Below are 23,090 nucleotides of genomic sequence, written 5' to 3' on the forward strand. Positions count from 1 at the left end.
AGCATAATAATAAATCATTATATACTTATAACCCAACTTTCATATGTAGTTAAAATCTGAACTGTAAAGACTAAATTCACTGTATTTTTCCATCCATTTTCTAACCAAACTTTTCCTTTTTCCATCCTTTCTCAGAAACCAAACAAGGTCCCATTTTCATTAAGCATCATAATACATCATTACATCCTTAAAACCCAACTTCCAAATTTAGTAAAAATCTGAACTTTAAGATCACAAAATTATTAAAACACAGAGAAAGAGCAAAAAGAAAGGAACCTGGAGGATTTCATTGGATCTGAAGGCATGCCTGAGAAATTTAACTGCAGCCCAGAAATCATTTTTGGTCTAATCTCCATCATCTCCAAGTATTTGCATAGGGCAAGAGCCCTCCTTCTCCGGCTTTTCAATTAAAGCCCTGAGCCTCCGGTGTTGATGGTAAGTCTCAACAAGAAGCGTGGTATAGGTTTTGGAAGAGCAACCATCCGGTGGTCGCCGCGGCGTTGACGGTGATGAGCGAAGAGAGGATAGACAGCAACAATGCCCGGTTGATTTTGGGAAGTGGGTTTGGATGAGACTCGATGGAGGAAATGAAATGAGAAGGAAATGAGAGGCTGACCCAAGAAAATGAATGGAAAATGTCTAACAGAAATAAAATCTGCAAGACATTTTACGTAAAAAGAGGACATTTTCCGGTGTTTTGGAGTTCATTTTTCAAATGAAAAATGTTTTCCGCCAATTAAACGCTTGAAAAGTTGAAAATGATTTTCCGAAAAATCAATTCCGCCAATCAAACAGACCCTTAGTGAGCTTTTGATTCCATACTCTATGCAAGATTGTCGTTAAATGTATTCAAATTGCAACAAAATAAATGTGTCTATGCTTCGCATTAATTAGTACATGTATGTCTCATTGTAAAATGTTTGAGTTGGACGGATGGTGTGGTATGAAATCAATTTAATTGTATGATTTGTGACGTGCTTATAACCTTGTTATGTAATGGTGCCATTGAGGCATATTGGTTTGATGATTAAGGGGTTGATATAGTATGTTTTTGGATTGTTTTGGATTAATTTGAACAGGTTTATTATTGGCCAAATTGTGTTTTGAAGTTATCTTTTTAGATTGAAAATTGAAACATGTACCAAATCGCATATTTTGTACCACACGGCTTATCCATACGGTTGTGTGTCTATTGAATAATAGGAAGAATTAGAAGCACACGGTTCCCGATTGTCACATCGGCTGGCCACACACCCATGTGAGTACTGTAAATTTGGTCCTTTAGTTTTCACACGGTCTCAGTTTGTTACACGACCCAATCACACGATTGTGTGACTTTTGATGAAATTTTGTAATCTGATCCACATGGCTTCAGAGAGTTACATGGCCTAGACATATGGCTATTTAACCCTTATTTTGCATGATTATCTTTAACTTTTGAACAGGTTGCAATTTGATCCTTGTTTGTTCGTTCACGGGTCAACTCTAAAGCTCACGTAAGCTCATATAAGAATTGAGAAAAGTTTTAAATGGCATTGTATGATTGAATTGATTAAAGTAATTGATTTTTTTTATTGTTAATTGTTTATAACCTTTTTTTTGTACTGTAACATCCCATAACTCGATTTTAGTGACGATGACGGGTGAGGGGTGTTACCATTTAACCCACAACAAAAGCATTAAAATATTTTGTGATGCCTTAAAGCATCTATAGCTTGAGGATGATCAAATCAAGACATTGAGGTCTAATTCATATATATATGTCACGAGCTCATTACTCTTTTTTTCAAAACAAAATTTGATAACATGTACAGTACATCCACTTACATGTGCAAAGACAATTTTATTAACCTTTTTCGTGGGTTTGGTGTGACATTCTTCATCACCAATTTTATGGCCTCTTAATGAAAGATTTTCTTTTAATTTATCATTTTTATTTTCTTTTATCTCTAAAACTTCGGTGTAAAACTACAACTGAAATGAATAGTTAAGGTTAGAGAGAGAGAATATTGTGTGTGCATTGTTGGTGAAGTTTAGTCATATTGTATCGATTTAATCTCTCTCTCTATCTATCTATGGTATTTATGTTCATATTTTATCGATTTAATTTTTTTATTTAACTCAAATAAATTTATTCGATTTGATTCGAATTGTATTTCACTCAACTCAATTCAAAAAAAATTCAAATCAAAATAGAATAATAAAGTAGGACTCATCAACTCAACTAACTCGAAATTTTTCACTTAAATCGGATACTCGCCCTAATTATAAATAAAATGTATGTATGTATGTATGTATGTATGTATGTATGTATGTATGAAAACAGAAGTAACCCAACAAAATAAGCGAGGAACCTAGCTCTATATCAAATTCAGTTAGATGATTAATTATTGCTAGAAAATAATTTTAAAATATCTAGTTTTTAGGCACCAAAAAAATAGTGCCACATTATTAAATTTTAAAGATAAATTATTATACATTCATTTATATCTAATATCTTCTCCAACTTAATTTAAATTTAATTAAATTACTTAAAATAATTAGTTTTTAAAATTATAAACAAACATCTTTTCTTTTTTTTTAAATTGTAATCATTTTTTCATAAATTAATATTTTTTTATTTTTGTGCAACCAATTTTTTAAAAAAATAGTAATTTTTGTGCAATTTTTTCATATCATTGGCACATAATTTTGGTAATTATTTTACCATGAACTCCGAACTCAGAACCCCCAACCTTGAACTCAAATCCTGAACCTTAAATCTTGAACTCTAAATCCCGAGGATCAGGGTTTAAGGTTTGAGTTCAAGGTTCATAGATTTGGGGTTATGGGTTACAAGTTTGGAGTTTAGTGTTCTGGTTTAGGATTCAAGGGTTCGAGGTTACGGGGCCGGTGTTCGAGTTTAAGTTTGGGGTTCTAAGTTTGGGATAAAAAATTACCAAAATTATGTGTCAATCACATGGAAAAAATTATTGAAATGTTATTAAATAATTGGAAAGAGACTGTGACTAATATGGTGGGAAAGGTCCATAAAATAATCTCTATGGATGAGTGTATAATAATAATTTTATGTTTTTAAAATTTGATGATGTGACAAAATTTTATTAGTACTTAAAAACTAAAGTTTTTAGAATCATCCTAATGTAAGTTATTCCGAAATAATATATGTTGGAGCTAGTGGCGGAGCCAAGATATTAATCTTGGGGGGCAAGTTAAAATTAGAAGTGCTATGTAACAGTCGATTTAAACATATAAAGAATCGATTCAAAAAAAGTAATATTCCAACATGACAATCAATTTAAACATATAAAAAATATATTCAAAAGAAGTAGTATTTCAACAAGTAAGACGAAATAGTTATCATTTGACTTGGTTAACCATGTTTTATTCCGTTTTCATAGGAAAGTTCACTGCTTCACAAGCTATCATTTAACATGATTTTAAACAAAGTGACCAAGGTTTTCTTCTTTCCCTTCACCTTGGTTGAAACTTACTATAACATTATCTAACTATTTTTATTTCATTTCTACACTTCTAACAAGTTAGAAACCATCTCCTAATCATTTTTTATCCAAAAGCAAACACATTTCACTTAATTTTATAAGCTTCCAAGTTCCATCAATATCCTTTAATGACAACTTTTAATATACTTGATAAAACAAAAAAACTATTGGTACATATATGTAAAACAAGTTTCAAATATTCAAAATCTATAAAAAGTTTGAAGAAAAACATACCTTATAGTTCAAATTTGGAGGAAATATGATAAATAAATTTCTTCTTCTTCTTTTCTTGCTAAGCACCAATATGAAGAAGGAATATTATAAAAGTCTCTTCATCTTTTCTTTTCTTTTTATATATATTATTATATTACTTATAAAATATTATTATGTTAAATAAATATTTATTTATTATTATTTAACAAAAATATCATTCAAAAGTCAGATCACGAGTAATTTAACTTCTTCAAGAATATTTTCTCTTTGTTTTTATCAAGAATAATTTTTTTAATATTATTTTTAATCCTGTAAAAATATTGGAAGGGCTTACTTGATTATATTTTTGAGAGGGTTATAGTGTAAATTTACAAAGGACTAAATTGAAAAAATTTAAACTTTGGGGGGCTATGGCACCCTGGGCCTCAACGTGGCTCCGCCACTGGTTGGAGCGATATATTAGTTGTATTAGTCAACGTTTCGAAGAAAGATACGTGCTGAAAAGAATTAAAATAATACTACAGATCCAATGAATTTGAAACTAAAAAGAAGTTTAGATTTGGATTATACGGGATTTATGTTTTTATTAAATTCATCGTCGAAGTTTTGATATAACCAAACAAATCCTTCATCCATCTTTCTTCAAGTAGCCACCTTCTTCTCCTGGTTAAGCTTGCACTCCCTTCACAACAGGGCTGGTATGGGTGTAGTTTCCATGAGCGTTGAAGCTGAAGGCATAGGCCTTCTTCCCTGGAACGTCCGTGGGCTTATGTAGACATAATTGAACTGAATGTCGGTGCAACCAACATTCTGGTCGCTGCTCAAATTGATCACCTTGTCTGTGGTTGAAGTTCCAATGATGGATCTGTACGATACATCGCTGATCCTAATGCCCGATGTCTACCATAATTAGGTTCAAAAATCTAATTGTCAGCTACCATCAATATGCATATGAAAGTCAAAGCATTTGGATTCAAGTTGACTTACCTCGTTTTTGCAATTCACTCTACTGGGGCAATAATACTGGTCGATAATAATAGGAGCTATCGGCTCGAACGAACCTGATTTTCTCGAATGAGATCCTCCGTGCATTTCCAACGCCTCCCTACATATAACATGAAAAAGTTTTTAGTTAAAAGTTAACAGGATAGATACCTAGCTTGTTGACCAAGTTGCTTGCTTTGCTTTACAATATCTAATTAACAATATTACCTGCCATGCATGTCTTAATTCAGACTCCTGTCATGGTTCCTTTTAAAGTACAATTTCGCACATGTACTTCCTCCACCGTGTCCTCTCCATGAGCACCCAATGCTCCAATGCTGCAATTTGTACTTTCTTTTTCAAACAAAATCTATACATTTTGAATATGATCTACTATGTATAAATTAAGAAATCAGGACATTTCTCTTTTTCAGTACTGACCTGATGCCATGCCCAGGGCCGCATGCAATGCCAGTAATATTGATGTGGGATGAATCTGAGCTAATAGCTATGCAATCATCCCCTGCCACCATTGCACACAGTGATAAAGGTCAATATAAAAAAAGTCCACACTGCTTAGCGCTTATCCAATAATATGAAAAAAGAAGTTTTTCATGGTCAACATCATATATAGCCGAAGTAACAGTGCCGATGAAAGAATTCAGTATCTGAACGTTGCTGGAACCGGATATGTCGATACCGTCAGTGTTAGGGCTTGTTTTTGGGGCACTTATATGCAGGTTAGAGAAGGTAACATCTTTGCAATTGGATATAGTAATATGGTTTCTTTGGCTATTAATGTGTCTTATTCCCTTGAGCACAAGCCCATTGCACCTATAAAAAGTCAGTGCCTGTCAACAAACACAAATAAGCCATTAATTAATTATAAATGTTATTGCAGATAATTAATATCAGCATAAAAGGAAGTTTGTGCTTACTGTTGGTCGTTTGCAGGTTACACCCTGGAGAAAGAAAGTACACATATATAAGAATTTTTCCCAAGATAACAAGAAGGAAGAATAATGAATTATTTTCAGTATTGACCTACCTTTGGAACCTTATGCAAACAAGGCTGTGACCACCATGCAGCCCCTCGGCCATTAATTGTGCCAGATCCAATGATGGTAAGTCCGTTTACTTGTGTGAAGGCAAGCCACCTGTTAATGTGAAAACCTTTCCATGCCATTTTGGAATTGGGTGCAACGATGTTTCCTGACATCTATGGTGTCAAGTTTTCAATATGAGCCCCATTCATTACATGTAAAAAATATATACATATATTGATTATATTTACCAATACATGGATAGAAGTGGATTTGCAGGGACCGCTTGTTGGGAAGAAACCGAACAACCGAAACAAAGCGAAAGCACAACCGGTGTTCTTTCTCTCCTTATAACTCCTGTAAAAATTATGGCAAGCACAATAGCACAAGATATGTTCTCTAGCAACCTTAATCAACCACAAATCAACTAATGCAACCACAACAAAAATAAATAGAGACACCGATATTTTTTCGTGGAAAACCCCTTTAAATCAAGGGTAAAAAACCACGGGACTTTAGAGTCCGATAAAGAGCTCTACTATCATCAAATGTTCGACTACAAGATCACAATATCAAGCCTACAACAAGCATTCAACTCCGACAAGGCTAACAATATGTAATCTTTAGCAAAAGAGAGAAAAATGAGAGAACATCACCAAAAACGTAGCTACTGAAAAATGGGTATTTCTGACGCTACAAGACTCGGATGAAAAATCCGACCGTACAAAGTCAAGAACACCTTATCACCTAGCTGCTGTCCAAAAATCAGCTCAATCGAACCACGGATGGACCTTCGATCGAAGAGTTGATCACTGCTGTACCAAGCTTGAAAAAACTGAAATTTTCTTCTCTCTTTCTCTCTGTTTTAATTTGAGATATTTTTTTTTGCTCTGCTCAAATTTTCTGCCCAACACCCGTTAAAAAACCCCAAATGGCTTTTGACAAAACATTATGGCAGAAACTATGGGTTTCCCACATAGTGGGACCCATACCCAACAAATCTCCCCCTCCAACTATGTGGGGAATGCCTCCATGCCGGAGGTCAAACAACATGCTTCAAACTTTCCTCTTGGTAAGGCCTTCGTCAACATATCAGCACCATTATCATTAGTGTGTATCTTCTCAAGCTCTAACAGCTTAGCTTCAAGAACATCTCGTATCCAATGGTACCTCACATCAATATGCTTAGATCTAGCATGAAAAGTTGAGTTCTTACCAAGATGAATAGCACTCTGGCTATCACAGTACAGGACATACTTCTCCTGAGTAAAACCAAGCTCATGCACAAACTTCTTCATCCAAAGCATCTCCTTACACGCTTCGGTTGCTGCAATGAACTCTGATTCGGTGGTGGACAATGCAACACACTTTTGCAGTCTCGATTGCCATGCCACAGCTCCCCCTGCATAAGTGATTAAGTAACCTGAAGTAGATCTCCTCGAGTCAATGTCTCCGGCCATGTCTGAATCTGTATACCCAACAAGAACAGGTTTCTCATTGCCGAAACAAAGTTTCATATTGGAAGTGCCACGAAGATATCTCATAATCCACTTCACTGCATTCCAATGCTCTCTGCCTGGATTAGAAAGAAACCGACTAACTGTACCAACGGCATAAGCCAAGTCTGGTCTCGTGCAAACCATTGCGTACATCAAACTACCCACGGCTGAAGAGTAAGGAATTTTCTGCATCTCTTCCTTCTCCTTTTCTGTGGAAGGACTATGCTTAACACTCAATCTAAAGTGCATAGCAAATGGAGTATTCACCGCTTTAGCTTTGTCCATACTAAACCTTTGAAGTACTTTCTCAATGTACCTCTCTTGTGATAACCATAATTTCTTGGCCTTTCTATCACGTGTCAGTCTTATGCCAAGAATTTGCTTTGCTGGCCCCAAATCCTTCATTGCAAAGGATTTACTCAACTCCTGTTTCAACTTCTCAATTCTAGAAGCATTCTGACCAACAATAAGCATATCATCAACATAGAGCAAAAGAATAATAAAATCATCACCAGAGAATCTCTTAACAAACACACAATGATCAGAAGTAGTCTTCTTGTAGCCTTGCTCCCCCATAACAGACTCAAACTTCTTGTACCATTGCCTTGGAGCTTGCTTCAAACCATACAAGCTCTTCTTCAATCTGCACACATAGTCCTCTTTCCCTTGTGCAACAAAACCCTCTGGCTGCTCCATGTAAAGCTCTTCTTCCAAGTCACCATGAAGAAAAGCAGTTTTCACATCCATTTGTTCAACCTCTAGGTCATAACAAGCTGCCAAACTCAGTATAGTTCTGATAGAGGACATCTTCACAACCGGAGAAAATATTTCTTCAAAATCAACCCCCTTTTTCTGAGTATAACCCTTGACGACCAATCTAGCTTTGTATCGTGGAGATGAAGACTTCTCTTCTTGCTTCAACCTGTAAACCCACCGATTCTTCAAAGCTCTTTTGCCCTTAGGCAGTTTCACCAATTCAAAAGTATGGTTCTCATGCAATGATTGAAGTTCGCCTTTCATCGCTTCAACCCACTGATCTTTGCATTCACTCTCCATAGCCTCTTCATAACATTCAGGTTCTCCCCCGTCAGTCAAAAGAACATATTCATCAGGAGAATACCTGACAGAAGATCGTCGATCTCTAGAAGACCTTCGAAGTGGAACTGCTGGTGGAGCTATAGGTGCTTGTTGTTGATCATTCACAACATCATCCATGGGAGTATCAAAGTCACCTATAGTCTGATGGTCACCACTAACATCACCATGCACATCATCCTGGATAGGATCTGGTGAAGAGTCTAGGGGAACCGGATTCACATCGATCAAGTCACCACTACCTTGTGAATCCACTTTCTCCGTCTTATCAATGTCATCAATGGTCTGATCCTCAATGAAGACAACATCTCTGCTTCTCACGAGTTTCTTCTGAACTGGATCATAGAGTCTATAACCAAACTCACCATCTAGACCATAACCAATAAAAATGCATTGTCGAGCCTTGGCATCCAACTTGGATCTTTCATCCTTTGGAACATGAACAAATGCTTTACAACCGAACACACGTAGGTGATCATATGACACGTCTTTACCAAACCAAACTCTATCTGGCACATCACCTTTCAAAGGAACACTAGGAGACAGATTTATCACATGTGTCACTGTATTCAAAGCTTCAGCCCAAAACGGTCTTGGTAACTTTGCATCTGACAACAAACATCTGACTCTCTCAATCAATGTTCGGTTCATTCTTTCAGCTAACCCATTTAACTGTGGAGTCTTTGGTGGTGTTCTCTGATGTCTGATTCCCTGTCGCAGACAATACTCATGAAACGACCCTGTGTACTCGCCACCATTATCAGTACGAATGCACTTCAACTTCTTCCCAGTTTCCCTTTCAACTGATGCTTGAAACTGTTTAAACACCTCAAAGACTTGATTTTTAGACTTCAAAGTGTAAACCCATAGCTTTCTTGAACAATCATCAATGAAAGTCACAAAGTAAAGTGCACCACCATGTGATCTTACTTTTATCGGACCACAAACATCTGAATGGACCAACTCTAGCAACTCTGATTTCCTATGAGGAGGATGGCTTCTAAATGAAACTCTTTTCTGCTTTCCTGCTAGACAATGAGCACAATTCTTCAGTGTAGCATTCTTTAAACCTGAAAGTTGATTCTTCTTCGCTAAACAGTTAAGCCCCTTCTCACTCATGTGACTGAGTCGTTTATGCCACAACTCACTTGAGTTGTCATTCAGTGTCACATTCACCGTCTCTCGAGAAGTCAAAGCTTGCATCAAGTACAAATTTGAGCTCTTCTTTCCTCGAGCCACAACCAAGGAGCCTTTAGTCAGCTTCCACTGCCCTTCACTGAAGGTGTTACAGAATCCCTCATCATCAAGCTTTCCTGCAGAAATCAAATTCAAACGGACATCCGGTGCATGTCTGACATCCTTGAGAGTTAACTTTGTTCCGTTGTTACTTACCAAGCTAACATCTCCCATACCAATAACCGAAACCAAACCATCATTACCCATCTTCAATACCCCAAAATCACCAGGAGTATAAGATGTGAAGAATTCCTTCCTCGACGTGACATGAAGTGATGCACCAGTATCAATCACCCAACTAGTCTCGTCGCATGCTAGGTTGACCAAATTCTGATCACAAATAACTAACAAATCTTCACGAGTAACAGTAGCAACACGCTCGGATTTTTCATCGTCATTCCGGTCGTGTTTATCACCACCACTTTTGTTCTCTTTCTTCCACTTGAAGCAATATTTCTTGATATGGCCTTTCTTACCACAATGATGACACTCAAGATTCTTGTATCTCGATCTTGACTTGCTTCGGCTTTTATCTCTACCCTTTCCATCTTTGTCTCTGTTTCTCCCCCTGTTCTCGATAACCAACACCTCGGACTGTGATGTAGAACCCTGAGATCTTCTTCTAACCTCTTCATTCAACACACCACTCTTAGCCAAATCCAAAGTAATAATACCCTGTGGGGCAGAATTAATGAGTGAGACTCGAAAGGTCTCCCAAGAGTCTGGTAGAGTAGCAAGCAACCAAAGTCCTAAAATCTCGTCATCAAATTTGACACCCATACCAAGCAACTGATTCATCATACTCTGAAATTCACTAACATGGTCAGCTATAGACATTCCTTCTTTATATTTCAGCGCCATCATTTTCTTCAGCAAAAATAACTTGTTATTGCCCGACCTCGAAGCATACAAGCTTTCAAGCTTCTCCCACAATGTTCGAGCATGTGTCTCCTGATCAATGTGATTGTAAACATTTTCTTCAACAAATTGCCGAATAAAGCCACACACTTGTTGATGCTCAAATTCCCATTCTTCATCACTTTTCGAATCGGGTTTTTGAGTAGTAAAGACCGGAAGATGCAAAGCCTTCACAAACAACAAGTCCTTCATTTTATTCCGCCAAAGTTGATAATTTGTGCCATTCAACATAATCATCTTGCTCGTATTAATTTCCATAATTATCTGACACAATAACCAAGCTCTGGTACCAGTTTGTTGGGAAGAAACCGAACAACCGAAACAAAGCGAAAGCACAACCGGTGTTCTTTCTCTCCTTATAACTCCTGTAAAAATTATGGCAAGCACAATAGCACAAGATATGTTCTCTAGCAACCTTAATCAACCACAAATCAACTAATGCAACCACAACAAAAATAAATAGAGACACCGATATTTTTTCGTGGAAAACCCCTTTAAATCAAGGGTAAAAAACCACGGGACTTTAGAGTCCGATAAAGAGCTCTACTATCATCAAATGTTCGACTACAAGATCACAATATCAAGCCTACAACAAGCATTCAACTCCGACAAGGCTAACAATATGTAATCTTTAGCAAAAGAGAGAAAAATGAGAGAACATCACCAAAAACGTAGCTACTGAAAAATGGGTATTTCCGACGCTACAAGACTCGGATGAAAAATCCGACCGTACAAAGTCAAGAACACCTTATCACCTAGCTGCTGTCCAAAAATCAGCTCAATCGAACCACGGATGGACCTTCGATCGAAGAGTTGATCACTGCTGTACCAAGCTTGAAAAAACTGAAATTTTCTTCTCTCTTTCTCTCTGTTTTAATTTGAGATATTTTTTTTTTGCTCTGCTCAAATTTTCTGCCCAACACCCGTTAAAAAACCCCAAAATGGCTTTTGACAAAACATTATGGCAGAAACTATGGGTTTCCCACATAGTGGGACCCATACCCAACACCGCTGAAAGTGACAGGCTTCAGTAAGAATATCTTCGTCTCTGGTATAATGAGGATTGGATTTCTTGAAGGAGCATTGCAGGTAGCTTTCCATGCTTTGGAAAAGACCTATGAATTTTATCCAAAAAAAATGTCAAAACCATAATTGAATAACAAGCTAACGTAAATAAAGGAAATGATAAGATCAGTGGAAGAATTTACAGCAGAATCGTCGGTTTTCCCGTCTCCGACTGCTCCATAATGTACCACATTAAATAAACTTGTCGCACCACTTGCTCCTGGTGTGAGGACGTACGAAATTGTAAAAACGGTGAAGATCAGTTCCTGCATCAACCATAATCTTTATCAATTAATTTAGCAGTCGAAAAATGGACAAGATCTATGTTTAATTAAGAGGTACATCCTCGTAGCTAGCTCACCATTTTGGATACTATGGTAGGGGAATATAATATATGACGATAACAATATGGAGAGATTCATATATATATATATATAATGGTGCAGATGAATTAGGTTAGTAAAAAGAAGAATGAATGAACTTGTTGATGCAAGCGAAGATTGGTGAATGGGTAGACTTAAGTTTAAGAGATACCCAAGAACAACAATTTTATTGGATCTGGTGCTGAACATGAGCAGTAGCTAAATTGATGGGAAAACACATGGCATAACCAAATGCCAATCAACTGTGTAACAAGTCTCTGGTTCTTATATCATGTCTAAACTGTATTGCATCAGCCCGTGCTTTAATTTGATTACCAATAAACCCTAAGCCAAGCTCTTAAATTTAAGCTATTTAAAAATGGTGTGGAATCTAAAGCCTAAGACTAGGAAAGTATTTTTTAATAAACCAGTTGGACGGGCCATTTTCACGCTACGTCACTGGTCGTACGGATCAAAGCTGCATGAAATGGTTTTTAAATCATACTCGGCCCAATGTTTGTGAGGGGATCAAACTCAGCTTACTGCTTCATCTATAGACGTAATTTTAATTAATTATATGAAATATGAGAGTTTAAAATTTAAGGACTTCAATCTTACTAATACAATCAAAATTTCATTTATAAAAATCACTCAAATCATTTAGGCATTACTTTATAAAATTATAATTAAATTAATCCTCACAAATTAATCAAAAAAAATAAAAGTGGATATAGGCAAATGAATATACGAGGAAAAAAATTCCTCAATTGCAATGATTTCTTATTATTTCAATGTTGAACCATGCGTGCACCACAAATTACAAAGATTCCAATTATTTTCAAAATCTTGGATGAATGATTATACAATTCAGGCCTACAAATCAAAACCATATATCCACACATTGTCCCTCGCTCAAATTTTAAGACATGATTTTGGCTCTATGATTCCTCTATTCAATCCAGACACATGGTTACAGCTAGAAACCAATTGGTTGAATTGATGAGTTGCCGACACCAATCGTACGTTGTCTAATGTAATGCCCGAGCATGGAACATTATTGCTGCAATTCAGATTGATTGTCACTTCCGTCTGTGATGTCCCTATTAACTTTGAGTACCTTACATCGTTGATATGAACTCCGGTGTCCTGTCCAGGTTTTCAATTATAAACATCGATATTTGACAAGAGATTGAACAGTTGAATTTATGCATATATGAATATCTCACCGTTGGCTTGCATGAATCTGGCTTATCACAGTAGTACTGATCAATGATAATTGGATTTTCTACGGCCGTGAAGTTAATGTTGGTGAATGTCACATTTTGAACAAGACCTCTGCCTGTCTGCATATATATGTGGAATACAAATTTAACTTTACAATTTACTCACTCATATTTTCTTGAGTTTTTATTGAACTTTGTTACGAAATTTATTACCTGCCATGTCTTGATTCGAACCCCATTAGTTGTCCCATGGAAGCTTACTCTTTTCACATTAATGTTGTTTACTTGAACCACTTCTCCATCCCTTCCTAGGCTTCCAATACTACATGCCCAAACCCAAACCCATTGAAATGGACTGCAAAGTTAATCTTATTTTTGGTCTTTCAATACAAAATGTATCTTACCTTACACCATGACCAGGACCACACTTAATGTCATTAATTTTGACATCATAAGTCTTGTCACCAATGGAAATACAATCATCACCTGTTTCATCAACGATGAAAAATGTTTAAGTATCACTTGCAGACATCCATTCTTTCAATGTAATCAAAGAAAAAGGCAGTCAAATTACCATCAGCAATTTGTGAATTATGAATGGAAACATTACGGCCGAACTGAATGTGTATGCCGTCTGTGTTGGGGCTTGTTCCGGGTGATTGTATATTCAAGAATCCCAACTCGACATTTTGGCATCCTAACAGTAATACATGTGTTTGGGGGCTGTTGTGAAAATTAGTGTTCAACATTTTAAGGTTGTTGCAGTTCTGAAATCTGAGGGCCTACAAGAAAAACACAATATAGTCATTATATGCTATTACAAGTAGGCTTTTTTAGACATGCTTACCGTTGGTGCTAGTGTGAAACATCCCTGACCAGGATGATATCTGCATGATCGGTCCCACCAGCCCTTTCCACGTCCATCTATGGTGCCAAAGCCAGAAATTGATAGACCGGTTACGCCCTCAAATGCTAACCATGTTGACAAATCGGATGCGTTCCACTGATCAGGACCATTGGGTGCCAAGATAGTTCCTGAGAGCTGCACAGGTTTTATTGCCAATTTACTCACGTTACGCTGGGAAAATATTTTGGATTTCAGTGGGAATCTTTGTAATTAATAGTGTTTATTGTCACTTACCATGACATTTATAGCGCCAGACTTGCAGGGGCCTGTGAATATTAATGGATGCACCAAAAATTGTTTTCCTTTTGGAATAACCAAGGTAGCACTACTTGCTGCTTCACTGCATGTGTCCTTCCATGCCTTCATGAACGCCTGAATTCCACACAATTCTGAGTAAAATAGCTGAAAACATATAAGCAAATTCAAGATTTCATAAGCTGAAAAGTGGGAAAAAATTTTACCAAAGAATCGTCAGTAATGCCATTGCCAGAAGCTCCATAACTTAGAACGTTAAACTCTTTTGCACTAATACAAATTGTTAACAGTGAGACCACGCAAATAGCATATGAGATTGATAATGAATCCTGCAACAAAATTTAAAAGAAAAAAAATGGGATTTCCAACCAGTTAGATTACAAAAGCAGACTGGGTTTAAAATGTAGAGAGTATATTTTCTTACCATTGTACGCAAGGCAGGCCTGTGTGGTTCTTATGAAGACAAAAGTTTATTATTTATAAGGTGAATTTCGATTGTTGGTTTAAGGAAGGAAATGCTGAATTGGACATATCATTAATCTAGAATCTGCCAAATTTTCCAGTTATAGATTTTTGCCTACAGCTGCAATGTAAATTTTCCTTACATGGCTCAGTGATTCAGATTGGATTGATATATATTTATAATCCCTTTCTATATTTTCATAGTTTTCTTTTTTTTCTTAATCAAAAGGAAATTTCATGCCATCATCTTACCAAAACCAGAAACCAAAGCATATGTCAATGAAAGGTAATACATGTTCACAGTTTTTAAATATTAAAAAAATCACAAATTTTAAACATTTATTTCATTAGCCGAGCTAGTCCTATGCACAAGTTGATGTTAATATAACATGTCTTTATTTGTCCAATAAAGTTGGTAGTTTTTACAACCTTTCGGATTGAATCCGAATTTTTAATTTTAATTGGATCAGTTGGACCAATAAACTGGTGATCTAACATTCATTTTTTCTAACAAATCCTTTTCCATTAAAGCTAAACTATTCTAATGTAAAAAAAAATACATTCCAAAAAAGTATATATAAAAAATATTGCCGTCTGGGTAAAAGTTATAAGTCAAATTAAAGAGCCTCAGAAATTTAAACATTATATTTCTTGGTCATAAGATTCTCTCTCTAAAAGAAAAAAAAAACAAAAACTTTTTGTTCATATATTAAAATCTTATTTCCGATTTAAATCCTTCCATTAGACTCATAAGATAGGTAATAGAGCAGCTCATGCCTTAGCAATGGCAGCTTATATGTTATGTTGGCTACCTTTTTTGGGATTTAATTCTAGATATTTTTTTTTATTTTAAATGCTATTGATGGTGTGTATATGATAAATTTACTGGCTTAATCTTTCTCTTAATTAAAAAAATATAGTATACATAGGTAATATCTCTCACATAAAAAGTTAGAAAACAAAAAAGTTTAAATTTAATTGATAAATTGATCTTGGTTTGCACCATTTTCTTTCAACATCTTTCAACTTGGTTCAACTCTATATAATTGCAAAAACCTTTTTAACAATAAAATCTAGTTTTTATTTTTAATAAAATAAAAATTATTTTATTTTGATTAGATAACTTATGTTTATTTTATTTATTTTTACCATATTAGTAACATTTTTATTTATGTAAAATCATATTTTAATTTAACTATATTTAGTAATTATGTTACATGTTTTTATTGTGAAAAAATAAGTATCGTATGCATTTTCATATTTTCATTTTCATTTAACAAACATGATTTTTTCAATTTTTAAAATTAAAGAATCAAAATTATTTTTTAAAAATAAAATTTATTTTATTTTATTTTATTTTATTAGTAACATTTTTATTTATCGAAAATCAATTTTTAATTTAATATTTAGTAGTTAACTTACATGTTTTTATTGTGAAAAATAAGTATCATATGCATTTTGATATTTTCATTTTCATTTAACAAACATGATTTTTTTAATTTTTAAAATTAAAGAATCAAAATTATTTTTTTAAAAACAAAATTAAATAATTTTATTTAATTTATTTTTATTATATTAGTAACATTTTCATTTATAAAAAATCATATTTTTAATTTGATTATATTTAGTAATTATTTTATATGTTTTTATTGTGAAAAATAAGTATCATATGCATTTTGATATTTTCATTTTCATTTTCATTAAACAAACATAATTTTTTCTAATTTTTAAAATTAAAGAATAAAAAATATTTTTTAAAAATAAAAATATTATTTTTAAAAGACAAATAGATTGTCAAACCGTAAAAAGCCAATCTCGCAATGCGAGAACATATCCCTCATACTATTTATTTTAAACTTTTCTAACTGATATGAAACTAAATGAATCAATGACATTGCAAACCTCACTAAAACCTATAACTTAGATTAAAGAGCTTAGAAATTCAGATATCATAGTTCTTAGTTCTTACCAAATATATGGATGACAATAATTTTACTTATTTGATTATGAGGCAAAACCTAAAAGGATGTTAAGTGTTGGTGGTTTGCTGCTTGTGCTTTGGCGTTTTGGTTCACCTAGTTGGCTAGGAATGAAATTATGACTGAGAGAAAAGTTTGATAAAATTATAATCTTTATTACAAGTGAAAGTCAATAAATCATAAAAAAGTAAATTAATTCTTAAGAATCTCTATAATTGGATAACTTTTTTTTTTTGACAAAAATAAATCTCTATAATCGGATAACTTTCTTTTTCGAATAATTTTCTTTTTTGACAAAGATATGTTTGGCAAGATACGCACTCGTTTATATGTCCAAAGACTTTCACTCTACTTTCTGATATAAGAGTAATACATCCTACCTATTTTTTTTTTGAGCGTTTAACATGCTCTAATACCATATGTTATCAATTTTAGAAAATGACACCCAAAAGTTAGTCGATAAACTTGGAAAACTTAAGGTCATATAGACCCTACTAAGAAGTGTCATCCTTCCCATGTATAATCCAAATCACATAAATAGCCTCAACACCCACGCAGATTGACTTTGTGCTAGCTTTATCTAGCCTGCAATATCAACATTGCCATCTATAGCTTTTGATAGAAGATATCAATTGTGGATGAATTGGTGCTGCTAGACCAACAGACTGAGAAATGATCGGTACATTTCTAGATTCTTAATTCTATTAATTAAGATAGGGTTAATATGTAGAATGTTCCCAAATACTTTGCTTATGATTTGATACATTTAAAAGAAAAAATATATACAAACTTTATATAATACAGGGTTATCAAATATAAAACAAAAGTGTACATAAACAGAAACCTCAGATCAACCTGGAACCAACAGTACCCATTGATAAGAAAATTCCCAAAATTAGGAGAGTAACCCCAATCCAATTTCAATCCACCAAGTACACTACAGATTCAGTCTTAATTGCAACAATTAAAATAATCAGTAGTACGTAGAACAAAAATGATAATTTGAGCAGATGTTTCTCACCTATTAACATCAAGACTTTATAAAAACACCCTATAGTATACAACAATTCTCAGTTCTGGCAAAGCCCTTTCATCTCCGAATCGAAATCAGCCAGCCAAAAAGGTGCTTGGATGTCTAGCAGCAACAACTTCTATCATGATGGCACTACAAAAAAGAAAATATGATCTAATAAACAGCCAACAGAAGGAGAAAGTTAGAAGCAAATGAAAACAAATTTTGTGATTTTTAGTACCACGTCATTCATTCCATAAGCAACATAATAGCCAGTTGCACCACTTTGAAACATAACTTCCTCCAACCCAATTCATATTAGCTTCATTTCTTTATGGTCTTCAAATCATTTGTAACTATATGCAAATACATTGGGACCAAATCTTGTACACTAAAGCATTATTTTAAATGGACTGTGCCTAGAAACTGTAATTAAAGTCCATATCCATGAATGTAATAAGTTTTGACATACTCAACTTAGCAAACTATTATGCACGAGCGCCTCAGTCATATAACATTGCATAGTAGGTAATTTCTTACTGTATGTCGAAGTATCAATTTGCTCAGGAAGCTCCTTTATATCCACCTCAAACCTTTCCTGAACCTGAAACCATTTAAGTATAAATAGTTATTAAACAAAAGGGACTATATAAATGGAGATAAAGAACAGAATACCAAAAACAGAAATCACGTACCTGATTAAGGACATCAGAGTCTGATGTTGATGAGACAAATGTAATTGCAAGTCCCTTGGTGCCGAACCTACCGGCTCTACCCACCTGCCATAACAGAGAACCACCGAAAGTGATAGAAAGTCGAGGTGAAGATGAATTTAGTTCAATTGCAAAGTCAGAAATAAACTTACCCTATGCAAGTAGGTATCAGCAGAATCAGGCATGTCGTAGTTGATTACAATGTTAACACGCTCGATGTCAATTCCCCTTCCAACTAAATCTGTGGCCACAAGAATTCTTTTATGCCCTTCCTTGAAATTCTTGTATCGTGTCAACCTTAAAAAATAGAAAACAAATAATAATCAGCCTCTTTAAGGATAGCCACAATCACACAAACGCCCATTCCATAAAGAAATTTTCATACTAAAAGAAAATCACTGAATGTTAATGCCAATGACATCAATATACAAATATTCATATACACACCAACTTCATCGACATCAACACTACTGTCTTAGAGGAAAACACCTTTTTCACCAAAAGATGATCAGGGTTAGGGAAACAAGAGCTTTAAGAACTTTGAAATGGCAGAAACGATTTGGTAGACACAGCTACTACTGACAAAATACATATTAACAATTAAATAATCTTGTTACTAGTAGCATAGAAGTAGTCATGATACAAGTACCCTCTATACCAAAACTTCATGCATCCGCTTCCAACGACAAAGCGCACACAACTGCAAAAAAAGGATAATACAGAAAACAGAAATACCCCCAAGACAACCTCATGTTGTCAAGGGAGTGTGCCTAGGCTTTGCACCTTAGCTAGCAATGGACAACAGAAGCACCTGAGACCGCTTCGTGCAAAGCACAGTTTTCTATAAGAAATAAGCATTTTTAAAAAATAAAAATAAAACTGCCTAACCGGGGTTCTCTTTAATTTCTTTACCTTTTTCCATTAGGTGTACCCTTAACAATAAGATAGGGGGAATAATATGAAATTACTATGAATGTTACTAACGGAACTGAGAGAAAATTTTGCATGTTTTGGATATAAAATGAAACAGTCTTCTGGAGTTATATTTTATATTATTTTATATTTATATACACAGACATGCATATACATATTATGCCTTCACTAAAAGCGGCTTCTCAGTTCACTTCTACACTAATGCGAAAACATCGCAAAAAACCAGGCATTGATACCACAAAGAAAGTCAATATACCAAAATTAATGCATGTCATAGATAAGTGATACTTTGGCCATCATGCCCACCAAAAATTAGAGAATGCATACATACCTTTCTTCCTGGGACATTCCAGAGTGGATGCAGATAGAGGGGAAATTGCACTCCACAAGTAACTTGTTGAGCTCAGCTGCTCTGTTCACACTTTTGACAAAAATGACTACTTGGTTGAAATCCAAGGCATCAAGAAGGTCATTCAACTTGCGATTTTTCTCTAGCTCACTCAATTTAATGTAATGCTGCACAAGTTTAAAAAAATATGGATTAAACGATGAGCCTATATAGGAACTACAAGGGCTGGAAAGAGGAAAATAGGGGAAAACAAAGGTCAAGGTTTCCTTGTTTGGATGCCGAGAAAATGAAAGGAAATTTCTTCTAGCCAATCAGAATTTTTCAAGGAGGAATCTCCATTCACAAATCCTTCTGATTTGAAGGATATGAAGGGTTAGATCCAGATCCCTTCTTGACCGCAGAGAATTATCAAAACAAAAAGTCACTTCTACACCCTTTACCTTTCCTTCCAGTTCAAACAAAGCCTGTTAAAAATGCAGTGATTAGCAGCATGCATACCTGTACCAGACCATGAAGAGTCAACTTGGCTTCATCATCAACATAAATTTCCATGGGCTGCAACAAAAACATAAAACAAGATCATCAAAGGAGAAATATATTTCTAGAACAGCCCAACGCTGACAGCAAAAAATGACAAAACAACCACAAACACAAGACTTCAAACCATTAAAAACATAGTAGAATCTGAAAATAGTACATTGCAAAAAATCCAGAGATTTCTAGCATGAAGTTGTGTAAATAGCAGTTATATTTCAAAAGCAATCAATTTCTAAAAGTATGTATCCTTTACATTAACAAAGGTACATAAAAACAACATATTACCCACATAAGATAGAGAATTAAAGAGACAACAGGATAAAAAGTAAAAAAGAAGTGTAATTACATCTTGCATAAATTTCTTGCACACAGGTCGAATTTCCTTGCTTAGTGTAGCTGAAAACATCATAACTTGCTTATCATGTGGAGTCATCTTGAAGATCTCTTGCACATCTCTCCTCATGTCTGTACAATTAGAAAAATAAATAAATGAAATAATGGCAATTGATAATAAAAAGTGCCTCAGTGAAAGTAAACTTGCAGCAGATTTATGGAAATTAGACAGTATACCAAGTGACTCAAGCATCTTGTCACATTCATCGAGTATAAAATGCCTAACATTCTTCAAACTAAGATCTTTATCCCTGGTAAGAGCCAATATCCTTCCAGGTGTCCCAACAACAATATGAGGACATTCGTTCTTTAGTAAATCCTTGTGAACCTTAATATTGACACCACCATAGAAGACAGCAACTTTAATATCTGGTAGATAAGTACTGAACCTCTCAAACTCATGGCAAATCTGTTAAAGGATAGAAAAAGTAATACTTGGTAAGAATGAATTCAGTGATGAAATGGCACTGAAACACCCTCAACTGGCATGCTAATTCCAAAGAATAAATTCAAGACTCTAAAACCCACCTGGTATGCTAATTCTCTAGTGTGACATAGAACAAGTGCAGCAACTTGCCCAGCAACAGGCTCAATTTGCTGAAGAGTTGATAGAACAAAAACAGCTGTTTTCCCCATTCCAGATTTTGCTTGGCAAAGCACATCCATTCCCAGAATAGCTTGAGGGATGCACTCGTGTTGCACTAATGAAAAGAAAATAAAACCGTAGTAGACGAACCCTCAGTAAATTATAAATGTTCTTCTTGATCCTTTAATGGAAAGATTACCAAACCAGTTATCGTGTCGTAATGATGAATATAGATATCGTGATTACCTGAATAATACAAGCTTGAACAAGTCAGAATCAAAGAACAACCAAACCAGATCAAGTAAATCAGGCAATGCAGATGAAGCATATTCATATATAAACTGTATGTTCAGCCGTAGGCAAGTCCAACTAACTTAGAATGAATGAATTATTAAAAATTTTATTAAAAACAGTATATATATAATAAAATAAAATAAAAAGAGTTTAAATGAACAGTTTGAATCAACAGGAAAGAAAAGCTATGATAACTTTGAAGACTTTCATGCCTAGATAAATTAAGTTGAAAAAATATAATTTCAACGCAAAGTATTTCAAAGATTACTACAAAGCATATCCTGTAACAACAAATGCTTCATCCAAAACAGTAAATCAAAATAATAAAGCACCAAACTTGTATACTGCCCACCATTATAAGTCACAAAAAGCAAGAAAAACAAAATGACTTAATTCATGGAATTCACGAATGTTAACATCAGACATGAGCTTAAAACTTTGCCTTCGGAAGGATGCTCAAAACCAGAATCCACAATAGATCGAAGCAGCTCCGGTTTCAGCAGAAAGTCTCTGAATCCCGAACTGTGAATTCCAACATACCCCCTACACCACATAAAAAGAAAATGAAACAAATTAAAATCAAATTGCTTTACACTAAAACTAGCAGATTATATTAGAACATTGTTTTCCTTAAAAATATGTATAAATTAAAATGACTAACTTCTTAGCAGAATCAGCAGCCTTAGTGGAGGCAGAGTCAGGGGCTTTTTCATCTTCTTCTTCGTAGTCGAGAAGCTCTTCCTCGTAGGCGTCGTTGTCCTTTATCTCCCCCATTCTAATCAACCAATAAAATGAAACAAAAAAAGAACCAAGCTTTATTTCAAAAACCAAAATAATAACGAATTCATAGTTGGGTTTTTGAAATATTGTAGGAGAAAGAAACAGAAATGTAGAAGAATTCGTACCTCTGAGATTCGAGAAAAGATGAGATTTTCTTTTTTGCACTTGCGGTTTTGATAAGTCGAAAAACACTAAAACAGGGGAAAAAATGAAAAATTTGAAAACGGAGAGGGGGGGGGGAATAGAGAGGGAGAAGATAAAATAATACCCCAGATCTAGGGTTTGAAGAGGAAATAATTTGTTGAAGGACGGATTTGGCCTTACCACTTTAGGGTAGGATTTTTATTTGGACAAACTTTAGCCTCCGATATTGAGATTTTTATTCATTTATTTAAAATTTATTACGACTCCCAATACCTTCTATATATGATATATCAACAAAAATAGGAAATAAAATAAAGGTTAAGAAAAGTATATATTATAGTCAAAATTAATAAAGAAAAGGAAAATATTATAATTTTGGTATTAATTATAATTATTTATTTAATCATATATCCTTTTCATTAAATAATTTAAAGGATAAAAATAGTATTCCACATCTTAAAAATTATTTTTTTCTCAACTTTCCCTAAATTGTGATAAATAAAATTTAAAGGATAAAAAGTGTTTTTCATATGTGCTTTTTTAAAAAAAGTGTGATAGAAAATTAATAATCATGTGGTTGAATGAAGGTCATAATCATGATAATA

At 34.4% G+C, this 23,090-nt stretch overlaps 2 protein-coding genes and 1 pseudogene across 3 annotated transcripts; all 3 read right to left on the bottom strand.

The window, feature by feature from the left end:
* Positions 1-4,296: 4,296 nt before the first annotated feature.
* LOC107915301 (probable polygalacturonase At3g15720) lies at positions 4,297-5,919 on the bottom strand (annotated as a pseudogene).
* Positions 5,920-12,663: 6,744 nt separating this feature from the next.
* Positions 12,664-15,046, bottom strand: LOC107914715 (probable polygalacturonase At1g80170). Its single transcript, XM_016843730.2, has 9 exons — positions 14,728-15,046; positions 14,510-14,632; positions 14,283-14,420; positions 13,989-14,183; positions 13,716-13,923; positions 13,546-13,627; positions 13,355-13,463; positions 13,145-13,261; positions 12,664-13,064 (listed from the first exon to the last, which is right to left on the bottom strand). The coding sequence occupies exons 1-9, from the start codon at positions 14,728-14,730 to the stop codon at positions 12,831-12,833; spliced, it is 1,209 nt and encodes a 402-aa protein (XP_016699219.2). The 5' UTR covers positions 14,731-15,046; the 3' UTR covers positions 12,664-12,830.
* Positions 15,047-17,594: 2,548 nt separating this feature from the next.
* Positions 17,595-22,729, bottom strand: LOC107914165 (DEAD-box ATP-dependent RNA helicase 15). Of its 2 annotated transcripts, none has more exons than XR_005919621.1 (12): positions 22,467-22,729; positions 22,223-22,336; positions 22,004-22,104; positions 21,210-21,382; positions 20,859-21,090; positions 20,635-20,753; positions 20,250-20,306; positions 19,734-19,918; positions 18,622-18,766; positions 18,452-18,535; positions 17,998-18,360; positions 17,595-17,909 (listed from the first exon to the last, which is right to left on the bottom strand). XR_005919621.1 is itself a non-coding variant. In XM_016842960.2 (12 exons), the coding sequence occupies exons 2-12, from the start codon at positions 22,333-22,335 to the stop codon at positions 17,899-17,901; spliced, it is 1,284 nt and encodes a 427-aa protein (XP_016698449.1). In that variant the 5' UTR covers position 22,336; positions 22,467-22,729; the 3' UTR covers positions 17,595-17,898. The 2 variants fall into 2 exon arrangements, 1 of the variants encoding a protein (XP_016698449.1); XM_016842960.2 differs by having other exon boundaries at positions 18,297-18,360.
* Positions 22,730-23,090: the final 361 nt, after the last annotated feature.

Source organism: Gossypium hirsutum, chromosome D10 (assembly GCF_007990345.1).
Source record: "Gossypium hirsutum isolate 1008001.06 chromosome D10, Gossypium_hirsutum_v2.1, whole genome shotgun sequence".
NCBI classification, from domain to species: Eukaryota; Viridiplantae; Streptophyta; class Magnoliopsida; order Malvales; family Malvaceae; genus Gossypium; species Gossypium hirsutum.